At 29.8% G+C, this 13,019-nt stretch overlaps 2 protein-coding genes across 2 annotated transcripts; one reads left to right on the top strand and one right to left on the bottom strand.

Moving 5' to 3' along the window:
- Positions 1–785: 785 nt before the first annotated feature.
- LOC114187224 (nucleomorphin-like) lies at positions 786–1,895 on the bottom strand. The gene has a single exon (XM_028075409.1). It carries the CDS (start codon positions 1,681–1,683, stop codon positions 1,045–1,047), a length of 639 nt encoding a protein of 212 aa, XP_027931210.1. The 5' UTR covers positions 1,684–1,895; the 3' UTR covers positions 786–1,044.
- A 9,139-nt stretch (positions 1,896–11,034) lies between these two features.
- Positions 11,035–12,620, top strand: LOC114186962 (transmembrane protein 45A-like). The gene has a single exon (XM_028075050.1). The coding sequence runs from the start codon at positions 11,394–11,396 to the stop codon at positions 12,333–12,335; it is 942 nt and encodes a 313-aa protein (XP_027930851.1). The 5' UTR covers positions 11,035–11,393; the 3' UTR covers positions 12,336–12,620.
- The last annotated feature ends 399 nt before the right edge of the window (positions 12,621–13,019 follow it).

Genomic DNA, 13,019 nt, shown 5'->3' with positions numbered 1-13,019 from the left:
TTTAATCTCTTGTGCCGTTATAAATGTATAACACTTTTTTTGGTGATAACGCCTTTAAATTTGACTTCTTTAAAATAAACATACATAAGCAAGAAATAAAAAAATAGTAAATTTGATTTTAATTAAAGTACCTTCACACATATCCTTAGCAATCCTTTAAAAAAAAAGAAGAAAAAAAGACAACTGCTTATTTTCTTACTTTATACATGTTTAACTTTACAATAACCAAATACATTATTAAATATTATACAAATCCTTGCCTTGCATGTGATAGTGGTTTATATTTGGAACCATAACAAAAATTCCCTGATATTAAGTATTAAAAACTCAATGGCTGGTGGAGTTGATATATACCCATCAGTTGGTTAACTTTTTGTAAGTTGTATGTTATGATTGGTAGAGACAAAATTGTTAGAGTTTATGTTCCTTTTCAAGGCAGAATGAAAACATAGTGCAGAACAAGTAAAAGTTCTACCATTACCATGCAGATGAACACATGTTACTGTCTAAAGTTCTTACCGGATAAAAAAAACCATGATTTAAATTCTACAGTTACCATGCAGGTAGCAACAATGATACATTCTTGGCATAATTTATCACATCAGCCATTCAAATAATAGAGTAATGCGTGCGAAACAATAGAAAAATACATTTCTAGCATAGACCCCACTGGCTTCAGAATTAGTGCAGAAACAAAATAATTTAAAATTCATGTTGAGCCACAGAGCATGAGTGGGTGTGTTATGTGTTGTTTGTTCAAGCAAGAAGAAGACAATGCAGTCATGTTAGGAAGCAATCTTGTTCTGTTCTTCACATTCAACTAACTAAGAAGCACATGAACAAATAAAAAAGATTAATTTCACATAACCCATCTCTCAACACAGACAATGGCATCAAACCCCCCAAATAATTTACTTCCTTAGTCATTTCAAATCACTCTTTTTTCTTTAAAAGAAAAGAAAAGAAAAGGCAACCATGTGAAGTTATTTATAGATCAACAGTTGCAAAATTGGGAAAACTAAAGAAAAAAAGAGGAAAAGAGAATCACATAGAGTGTGAGTTAGAAGAAGAAGGAGAAGAAGAAAATGATGAAGAAGAAGAAGAAGAAGATCTTGTCTTGAGATAAATTTGAAGAAAACTCTGGAGACACTTAACTCTCTCCTTGATGGCTTGCACATCAAACTTGATCGTTTCCAAACTCCCTTTGAGAGAACGAACCACCACCAACATGTTATCCAACTGAGCCAACTCATTCACCAAAGAATGTGCGTCTTCTTCTTCTTCTTCTTCTTCCTCCCCTTCTTCTTCTTCTTCCTCCCCTTCTTCTTCTCCTTCCTCACCTTCCTCTTCTCCTTCCTCACCTTCTTCTTCATCTTCTTGCGGTTGCTCGGCCAATGCAGGAGCGTAATTGAGCTGCAATTGAAACGCGTTCATGTCCTCCATGGCTTTGGAGGCGAGATCCGTGATGTCCGAGAACGATTTCTGGAGGTGCTTCTTCACGAATTGGGGATCCACCACCAACGACTTCCATCGCTTGCACACGCACCTCAGTTGCAAGGGGTTGCTAACCCTAACCCTAGCCAGGATCTCGATCATCAGATCCTCCGGCAGGATGGCTGTCACCGTCACCGCTGCCGCCGCTTCCACCATCATGCGCCGTCGTTTCCTCGTCATGATCGCCATCGAGGTTTGGATTCTTTCTTGGTTGTTTCTGGATCCCGTTCTTCAGCTTCGATCTTACATGCTTCGGTTTTGTTTGGATTCGGGTCGGAACTTTGTGTTGCACGTTTTAGGGCTCCGATTTTGATGCTTTCGGAATTCAAATCGTCTCCTTCAGTTACCAAAATTGCTGATAGTTACTAAAACCATTTAATTCCTCTCATTAAGTTTTTTTTCGAGATTTTGAAAATTCATTCCATTCTTTCATTCATTATTATTAATTATTAATGTTATATTCATATAGTACAATTGCATTAATATCTCACTGTTAATATGTATTTTTTTGGCATTGTGTGAATTAATTAAAATGGAATTGTCTGTCTCCTCTAACTCTAAGACAATTATCTTCAAGTACTTACATATATGTGGAAAAGTTTAGTATCAAGTTTTACTATATATATTCATTCTAAAAATAAAAAAAATAGAAATAATTTAATGTAATTTCGAGTTCTTTTTTAAAATATACTTGTTGGTCTTATATTTACTTATTTTAGTATTTTTCTTTAAAAAATTAGGATGTATTTTTTATCGTTAAATTTCTTATAATTTGTTTTTTGCCTTTAATGTTCTATGACTAGTTAGGTGTGCATGTCAACAAGAACTATCCTCTTTTGACAATTGATTTTCTCCATTTCTTTTTTTGTCATTTAAATCCTTTCATTTTAGAAAATTAATAATTTTGGTTAAATCTTAATTTTGCATAAGTTTATTTCTTTTGTTCCAGTTCAATTTGACCTTGGGCGTAACTTGAAATATCCCAATATTAGTTTAATTAATTAAGATATAAAAGATAAAAAAGAGAAACATATTCGAAATTGAGGGTTGAACCGAAGTTGTATTTTTTTTAAAATTTAGAAAAAAATGAGTTCTAAACTATGATTTAATCAAATTTGTTTATTTAAAACTATTTCTTAATTATACTATTTCATATTTTTATAATTCTTTAATTAATTCATTATGTTTTATCATAGAAATCTATGAAATAAATACAATGGATTGTATATGGATTGTAGATAGGGATGGCAACGGGTCGGGTCGGGTACGAATAGTGTCTACCCGCAACCCGACCCGTCAAAAAAAATCTGCCCGTTACCCGCTCGTTTACCCGCCGGTATCCACCTAAAAAATATCCGCATATATTTTTAAAACCTGCGGGTACCCGTGGATACCCGATACCCGTAAATTTTTTAAAAAATATGTGTTTTATAAATTTTTTAATATAAAATTATAAAAATAAAATATAAATTAAATTAAATTTTAATTATATTATAATTATAATTAAATTGGACATAATAAAATATACTATTACTTCTAATTTTAATTAAATTTAACTTAATAAAATATAAATTAAATTTTAATCTAAAATTTTTGCGGGTAACGGATACCCGCGGGTACGGATAGTATGATACCCGTACCCGACCCGTTTATAAACGGGTATTAAAATACCCACTACCCGCTACCCGCGGATAATAAATACTCGCGGATAGTAACTATCCGTCGCGGATTTTATCCACGGATATCCGCGGGTACGGGTATTTTTGTCATCCCTAATTGTAGAGTTTGAAAAGAAGTGTTGATAATGGTGGTGGATCCCTCTCTAGTTCAAACAGGCTTTTATGCATTTAAGTGATAAATGAGAGGTAAAATAGTAAAGAAAATTGCAAGAAAAATATTATTGTTTTATTATTTTAATAGATATTCGTTCAAAAAATAAACTTAGACATTGCATAGTGGAAAAATGTAATAACCATGTACCGTGAATTCTATATCTATTAGCACAATTTACTTGTGTAAAATTAAAATGTTATATTATTTATAAATATATAATCTTGTATCTTATATTTGAGATGTTCATGTACGATGTTGGATATTTCATATATTGAGTTAGACATAACATACAAGTAACATAGAAACAAAATCAAATTACAGTATGCAAGTCAAGTGTAATTTTTTCTTTACAAATTGATTTTCTAATATATAAGAGTTCAAAATGTTAGATAGTCTAACTACATAAGATATTGACATCACTCTCAACCTAAAATCTTAAGACAATAAGTTCATAGATTTTTATTTTTATATAGGGTTCTACTTTCTTATTTCTAACCAATGTGAGATTTTGACTCACACTTGAATTCCTAACATAAAAAGCTGAAGAAACCACTGTAATAGAAATTGAAAATTTTGGAAATTTTATTTTAAGTGTTTTTTTTTCTTTCTCATGGAAAATTGAAACATGTGTAGAAGAATAAAAAAATAAAAAATAACTAATAACTTGAATTTGCTAAATTAACTAATATAAAAGAGAACTCGAAGTTTTCAAGTTCAAAATTGCATCTATTTAATCTAAATTCCCACTATTGCAATATACTAAGGTGGACAAACATTATAAATTGTAGTAATTAGCGTATAAATGGTTTTGTGATCCTTAAATTTATATATATATATATATATATATATATATATATATATATATATATATATATATTATGCTTATCGTAGTTTTTGAGGTGAAGGATAAACATGGCAGCATCTAAAAGTTTCGATCAGCAGCAACAAGTTGCACGTGAATACATTTTTAGGGAGATGGAATGGAACAGTTCATTGACATTTTTTAGCAAAATATTTGAATATATGCAAACATTTTTTTCATTCTAGAAACCTTCCCTGTGAATTGTATTCTCTATATTAATTGTTGCGTAATCCCCTTGACTTGTACTTTTTGTCATAAGCCAAATAATCCAAAGCTTATTTTTCTAATGTCTATGTTCATAATTGAAATGTAATATTTATCCAGAAAGTTGGTGTTTCAAATTACTCTTTCCTCAACTGTACACTTTACTGTGGAATTAGATAATGGCCGATTCTGACCGATTTCTATTTCGTCAACAAAGATATAATTATAACGTGATTTGGAAATTTAGAGTCTTCGCTCCTTCAAATTCTGCAAATAAATATAAGTTTTTATTTTCTTTTTCTTTTTATCATATTAAGCCACTTTTTCAAAATCATTTTAAAATACACATTTTCTCTAGCTTCTTTGGTTAAAATTTTAAACCCTAACTTTCACTTCACTTGACAAGAGACGCCAGCTGGTAAAAATTATCTCTATTGGTGTTTATGATCCATTAACATAATTGATTCAAGTTAATTTTAATATAATTCATAAGTTGAAGTGTTTTATCAAATATACCATAGGTAAACTTAGATAAAATAAATTGAATTCTTATAAACTACTCAAACATAAAAATAAGTTAGAAATAGAAAAATTAGAACTTATAAAATTGAATTGGAACCCGTTTGATAAAATTAGTTACTAAACTAATCAATAATTTTTTTAAATAGATAATATTCACATAAATTATTCAGAATACAATAAAAAAAAAAACTAATGCTTAGTAGAAACTTATTTTGATACGTTGAAATGGATAATACAAATAAATAGGAAACTATTAAAATAAGTTCACGTGTAAGTTCAAATTCACTAACAATTTGTTTGAATGAAAATTTCAACAATTTTAGGAGAGAAAAAAAGTAATTTAGACATAAACCAACATAAAAATTCAGAAAAAATAATAATATAATACTCATCCTAAATCCTAAAACATTCGTGTCAACTTATAAATTGTTAGAACAATTTTTAGTTGTGATTTTAAAAATACGTGGTTAGGGATGACAATCGATAAAAGTTGTGATGATTTGATTATTTAATCTTTCTTGGAAATAAATATTTATCTCTGTTCGCATATTCGATAAATTTGAAAATTTGATTTTCATTATCTTAAGTTCATACTCGTCACTTTAATATTTTAAATATTGATTAAATAATTAAAAAAAAATCACATTATATTATAAAGTATTTAATATAAAAATTATACATATTTTTTTCAACATCAAATATTAAAAAATTATAATAATACAAATATACTAAAGTCAATAATAAAATAATAAAAATATATTAAATGTCAATCTAATATTAAGTTATCAGGTTGACAAAAGAGAATTAATATAAATTTTTTTAAATACAGGTAAAATTAAATGTATTTTAATAATATAAAATATAAAAATATAATAACCAGAACATCTATAAAAATAAAAATATGTGCGTATCATCTTACACAGAAGTTACATAAGAACATTTATTGCTATATTGGTATCGAAATAGTAGTAGTTAATTAAAAAAATAAATTAATGCATAAAATACGATTGAGGTCACATCCAATTTTTTTTTACCTAAAATAGGTGAGAAAAGCGATTTGGCAATCTTGTATTACGTGGTTGATGCTGGATTTTTTCACAAAGACAAGTATGGTCACCGTCATCCATCTCTAACATTAATGCCTGTGGCTGCTCAAACTCCTATTCATATTTAATTATTCTTTCTTCAATTCTTCATAATTATGTCCTTTTCTTCCTGCATACAAATTCGATCATTCAATTTCTGATAATATATTTAAGCTATATCCGGATTAGATTATATTTGGATAAATTGATTATCCAATTTAATAAGAAAAATTCAGACCAGATCGAATAAGATTGTGTATTCTTTTTGCTATATCCTAGCATAGATACAGACGTTATTCTTAACGTCTGTTTATGTACTTTTAAACTATATATAATATTATGTTAGTAAATAATGATAATATAATATTATTAAATATTAAGTTAATATATAAATAAAGATGAGAAACAGAATAAGAAAAATAAAGATAGACGGTGTTATAAAAAATTTGTAAAAGTAATAGTTAATTTTTTAAAATTTAATAAATAATTATATTTTAAAAGATAAAATTGATATTTTAAAATATGGACAAAAAAGAATCTTCTTTATATATTATTATAGATAACATATTATTAAAATTTTTTTTCTACATATCATGACATGTTTATACTTTTATCTCAGCTAGTATTTAAAATGTTGATTGAAAGCTAAACAAAAATTGGTTAGTGGAAAGAAGATGCTTTGGAAGAATTGAGTCAGAAAGTGTGATCTTTATTTAAACAAAAAATATTAGAAGGGGAATTTGGTGTCTTTTTTAATAAAATATGACATACTAATTTTTCAGATTTTTTTTTTTAAGAAGGAAGAGTGTGAACATGTAGTTTCAATTTTAAGGAAATTGATGAATATATTTTTAGACAAATATGTGATTTAAATTGAAGGTCAACACACAACAAGAGAAAGTTATGGATAGTGAAAGAATACAGAAAATTTCCACAAATAAAGACAAACTTGTGGTTTCTAAATTCAGAAAATAGATAAATAAGATTTTATTCATAATACTTCAGAAATATATAGATATTAAAAAGCTATTTTCTAAATTTTAATTTTATAAAATTAATAATTCTGAAGCTAAATTGAAGAATTTGTTTCAATCAATTTTTGTTGTTGTTGGATGTTAAGTAATTGATATTATTTACCTATTAGATAAGAAATTAAAATCTATACCCAGATAACAATTACAAATTAAATTACGAATTTTTTTCGAAGATTGATAACTTACTCTTTGTTTTCACATTATCAATTGAACACTCTATTTTTTTAGTCTAAAATCACATCTTATAATTAAGTGAATATGTAATTTTTTTGTCATTAAAATTTTCATTACATATTTAGTCCTCTAATTTTTATAATTAAAAAATTTCAATTCATTGTTAATAAGTTATTAAATTGTTAACAGAAAATATTGGCACATTTGTGGTACGTAATAACATATACTAAAGTTAACTGTCAAAGTTAACAACATTTGTGGGATATAATTAATTACTAATTTGTTAATAGAAGAATTAAGATTTTGTTAGTAGAATAAGTATTTAATTCTCTCATCAATCAATACTAGGGATGTCAACGGGGCAGGTAGGGTACGAGTAGTAGCTCTCGCGTACCCTACCCGATAGATAAATATCTATCTCGTACCTATATCCATATCCGTCGGGTATCCGTTATGCGGGTACCCGTCTATTTCTTTCATACCTGCGGATATCCACGGGTACCCGTGGGTATTTATAAAATTATTTAAAAAATAAATATTGAATCATAAATTCAAATAAAATAAAATACATTACTGTCAAATTTTAAATAAATTTCAAACTAACTCAAGTCCATACAAGTCCAAATAAATATAAAATGACGTTCAACACAATGGAAATTCTTTAATTAGTGTTTTGATCAACAAATTCACTTTCTCCGATTGATTGCTGAAAAATAATCAAATAATAAACTTCAACTGTCACGTGCCAAGTATTCTTATTTTGATTCAATCATTTGACAACAAGAGCATACCATAAACGTCACTATCTATATATGGTTTGATGTATATGCCCAATTTCAAAGAAGGAAAAGAGAAAAATGTCAAGGGATGTACTTGGAAGAACACAACGTACTAATACTTGAAGTTGGAAGAATAAAGACAGAAGACAAGATGTACAGCTTATAAAAAATTAGGACAAAATAGTTTTTACTAATATATATATATATATATATATATATATATATATATATATATATATATATACATACATATATATATATATGAGTATTTTTGTGAATTAAAGTTTAGCGGGTACGGGTATCCACGGGTACGAATACTATGATACCCGTACCCGCCCCATTAACATGCAGGTATCAAAAATACCCGTACCCACGGGTAACGGGTATCCATTTTTAATATCTATTTCCTACCCATTGCGGGTTTTATTCACGGATACCTATGGGTACGAATATTTTTGACATCCCTAATCCGTACACTTTCTATTTGAGATTATTATTCTCTTTTTTTTTTCCTTTTTTCTCTTTCTTCCAATAATAAACCATGGATTATAATATTAGAACGATACCAATCATCTTAAAGAGTTTTTTTTTTTTCCACTGCATCGATCATTCTTGTTCTCATTTTCTTTATAATTCTACTACCTTTTGTTGTTTCCGCATAAGGAGTGTTGCTTTTGCTATGTCACTTTGAAGAAGATTTTGTTACTTTCGTTCTATGGATAACAACAATGAAGCCAACATCTTCACATATTTTGGCCAATTTTTCTTTAAAAGTTTAATTTCAAATTTTTTATTATTCTCTTTAAATATGTTTATAAAAGATTCATTCAAACATTACCCATAGTTACCATTGATTGAATCGTATAAGTCAACCAATTTTGACTGGACGTAAAGGTAATGTGGAAAACAGTTGAGTCAAAATGAATCTGTGGGATGGGTCACTAAATCGTGCCTATATTTATTTTAAAATATTGTAAAACTGAAATGAGGAGAAAATTAAACAGAAAATAAGTGTCTCATTGAGTCTGCATATATTATTTTTAAATTTAATTGAGTCTACTTGGGTCAAATTTAGTCCTATAAAATTTAATAAAGATACTCATAGCAATAATGTCTATACTATGCTTTCCGATTAACGTGAATAACATAGCAATGTGCAACTATTATTACAAACAAATATTAATTCAAGAACACAAAAATACATTTAACAAGTTAATGCCTTATATTACACAGGCATTTTCCTAGCCAGGTTTTATTCAAAAAATCAACAAGATCAGTAAACTTTGAATCTCTTCTTTACTCAAAGTATTCATGTGTTTTCAAGTTATTTTACAACAAAATTTTTATTTTATTTCTATTATATTAAAAATTATACCTATTTCGGTATTGTTGGTCAAGAATTCACGGCTCTAAGATAATTTGTCTTACGATGTTTCTTTCTTTTGTCCGTTCAATCTCCAAGGTCTTTCGTACCGCTTGAATGGTATATGTAGAAAGTACTCTGATGCTAAAGTCACTAGGTGATCAATCAAAAGAGTAATAAGTATTGTAATGCATGTGTGTGAACAACCATATCTTAGATCTTTACTTATAGTTGTTATGAGTTTTAATATTTTTGTTGTCTAATTATGGTCCAATCACACCTTAATCAACATTAGTTGATTTATTTGTGGTTATTATTGACTAAGTATTAATTTGACCTTTATTCTACAATCGATCGATCTTGCTAGTAGGTCGGGACAATCAATCCACCAATTAGTCAGTCAATCGATCAAATAGTTGACCTATCAGTCATTACAATCAGTCAATCTTACTTATGATAAAAAATGATATATGTACAATACAAAAGATTTGCAATTATAAAGATGCAATGAACTTAATTTAATACACACGAAGAATATAATAATTAAAGTAATAATTTACTGGAGTATGTATAAATGTATTTTACCCAGAATAAAATTTGCTTAAAATAATGTAAAATATAACACAATAGTTACTGACGATGAATTATATTAACAGCACACTCTAAATTGTTTCTCAATGTAAATTTTACAGTTACATAAAGCATGCGAATTTAAAAAATCCATATAAAAGGTAACTTTATAACAAAGAACCGGGACCGTTAATTTTGGTGCAATTTATATAAATTTATTCAAAATCTAACATAATATATAATGAGGTACATACATTTTTTTTTATTTTAATTTTGATAATGTTTTAAAGTTATAGGATAAGCTTTATAAATATGACCACTAATACTAAAAAGGAAAAAAAGTTAAAAATTAAATTATAAGTAACATTTGATTTTATATTCGATACGGGAATGAGCCGCATTCGTAAACGTCATACACAGTTAAAACAACAACAAAAAAAGTTGAAACAAAAAATAAAATCACAATAGTGTAAATTTTTTTTATATTTATTAACAATATTAAAAGTTTCAATTATAAATAAAACAATTTTATAATATATAAGTGAAGATTAAAACTTTCCAACAAATAATACACTCAAAGTTTATAAATTATTTTTCTCAATTAATTTTAATTATTATTATTATTATTATCCATTATAATTTAATTTTTATATGAAATTCTATAAGTGGTATACTTTTCATTTTTTATTTAATCATTCATTCTAAATAAAAGAAAAATTACTATAATCAAATCCTAAAACAAAAAAAAGTAGAGTAAAATTGTTTATACCAAATTTCTAACAAATGAAAAAAATAATAATGAAACATTACGATTTAAGTGACTCCTCTTTAAAATCATTATTATTTATAAATCATACTTAAAATTTAAAGTCATGGATATTAGTATAATTAATTTTAAAACTGCTAAAATTAGCATCAAACATAAAAAAAATAAACTATTATAAGATGAGACTTTGTGTGTGAATCTTCTATAAGACGATAAAGACAAACACAACACTTACTTAACATATATTATATATCGAAATGATATAGTAATTTATTTAACTAATGAAACATGTAACACGAGTTGGTGAAGTTCATTACTTTTACCTCTGTGTTTACACTTTACAGATATATTATGATATATATTATGTGATGAATGATTAAAGGGACAAAGAGGACAAGGGGTGCCAAACAGAGCCTTAAGTTCCTAATCCCATTTCAGGGTTTGTTTGTTCATCTAGAAAGTCAGCCACCTCTACCTCACGCCACTCGTCATCTCATAATTCATCATTCATTTCATTCATATGTTACACTCTTTGACCCTTATTCCCCAAGCCACCAATCTTGGACTCAACATTCAAATATTCTCTTTTTCTGTTCTTCACCTCAGAACCCTCTAGACCCAGTTAAGTCCACAACAACACACCTATATATTCAAACCAAACAACCTCTGAGACAGAACCACAACAACAATACTAAGTTTAAGTTGTTATGGGTACTCTTGTAGGGCATGTTGCTCCTGGTTTAGGGTTCTTGCTCATTGGTCTCTGGCACCTCTTCAGCCACATCAAGCTCCATGCTCTCAACCCCACTTCCTACACTGCCCCAACATGGTTCCCCACCTCCAAATTCAAGTACTTGGAGCTTCTCCTCATCATGGCAGCTTCCATGGCTTCCATCTCCATGGAACTCTTCATAGGCCCCGATCGCCACCAACCCTTCGACCCTGATGGAACCATCCCCTCCAACCACCTCCACAACTTCGAACACTCCTCCATCTCCCTCACCTTCCTCCTCTACGCCGCCTTCGCCCTCCTCCTCGACCGCATCCCCACCCCCTCCAAACGCGCCCTAACCCAACTCCTCGGATCCATCGCCTTCGCTCAGCAGCTCCTCCTCTTCCACCTCCACTCCGCAGACCACACCGGACCCGAAGGACAGTACCACTTCATGCTACAACTCATAATCTTCGTCTCTTTCTCAACAGCCCTCATGGGAATCCCCATGCCCAAAAGCTTCGTAATCAGCTTCGTTCGTTCCCTCAGCATATTCTTTCAGGGCTTGTGGCTCATCGTCATGGGCTTCATGCTGTGGACTCCAGGCCTCATCCCCAAAGGCTGCTTCATCAACCGTGAAGAGGGGCATCAGGTCGTCAGATGCCACGACCATGAATCTCTCCACCGCGCCGTCGCCCTCGTCAACATTCTCTTCAGCTGGTTCATCGTCGGAGTCACCGCTTTCGGAATCGCGTTCTACTTAGGTTTGGTTAAGTTCTACGGCGAAAAGGTGCGGTACTTTGCATTGGGGAACGAGGAAGAAGACATGGACAAGGAAAGTGACGACGTGGAGTCGCAAAAGAGAAGCGTAGTTGGCAAACCCATGAGCTTTATTCGAGTTGGCAAAAACTTTTCGCCTCTCGACATAGAAAGGTAGAGCAACGACGTTGAAGATATTCATAATTTGTGATTAGTGGTTGGTTAATACTTGATTAGGTGTGTGTTTGTACAGTGGGATTGGAGTGTTAGCGTTTGGTGGGGTCCTCTTGGATTAATTAATTGAGGCAGCAATAATGTTGTTGGCTCATGGAAACTTGTTCATGTGGGTTTATAGTTCTGCTTTCTGAGGAAGAGGATTTGTTTCAATTGTGTGTACTTGGACCATATCATAGTCATATCACACTCAAAAACATTATTAATCAACTGTGACTAATTTTGTGCTTCTACGGTTGTGGAATAGTGCAAGAAATTTCCCACTTACGTCAAATTTGGGTTATAATCATCACTTTCATTCCTATTACCATTGTCTTTTTCGATCCCTATGCTAACGACGAAACCGGGGGCGTTGGTTTTTGTGTAGTTGATATTACCATTGTAAAATTTCAAATTAAAACTATTTTATTTCTTTAAAGAGTTTTTTAAGATATTAAATCATTCCCAAGCACGTAACTTGAAAAATAAATAAATAGCTGCATTCGTGGAATTTAAGTTGTTTCAAACATTATCCAATCATCTTCAAACTTGAATATTTTAATATTTTGAAATATTAGTATCTTGGTGTGAATCGTGGGTACAGGTTCACCAAAAAATGTGTGGTGAGAGGTGTCTCATATAATGATTG

This window comes from Vigna unguiculata, chromosome 6 (assembly GCF_004118075.2).
Source record: "Vigna unguiculata cultivar IT97K-499-35 chromosome 6, ASM411807v1, whole genome shotgun sequence".
Taxonomy (NCBI): domain Eukaryota; kingdom Viridiplantae; phylum Streptophyta; class Magnoliopsida; order Fabales; family Fabaceae; genus Vigna; species Vigna unguiculata.
This window is presented reverse-complemented; position numbering and strand designations above follow the sequence as displayed.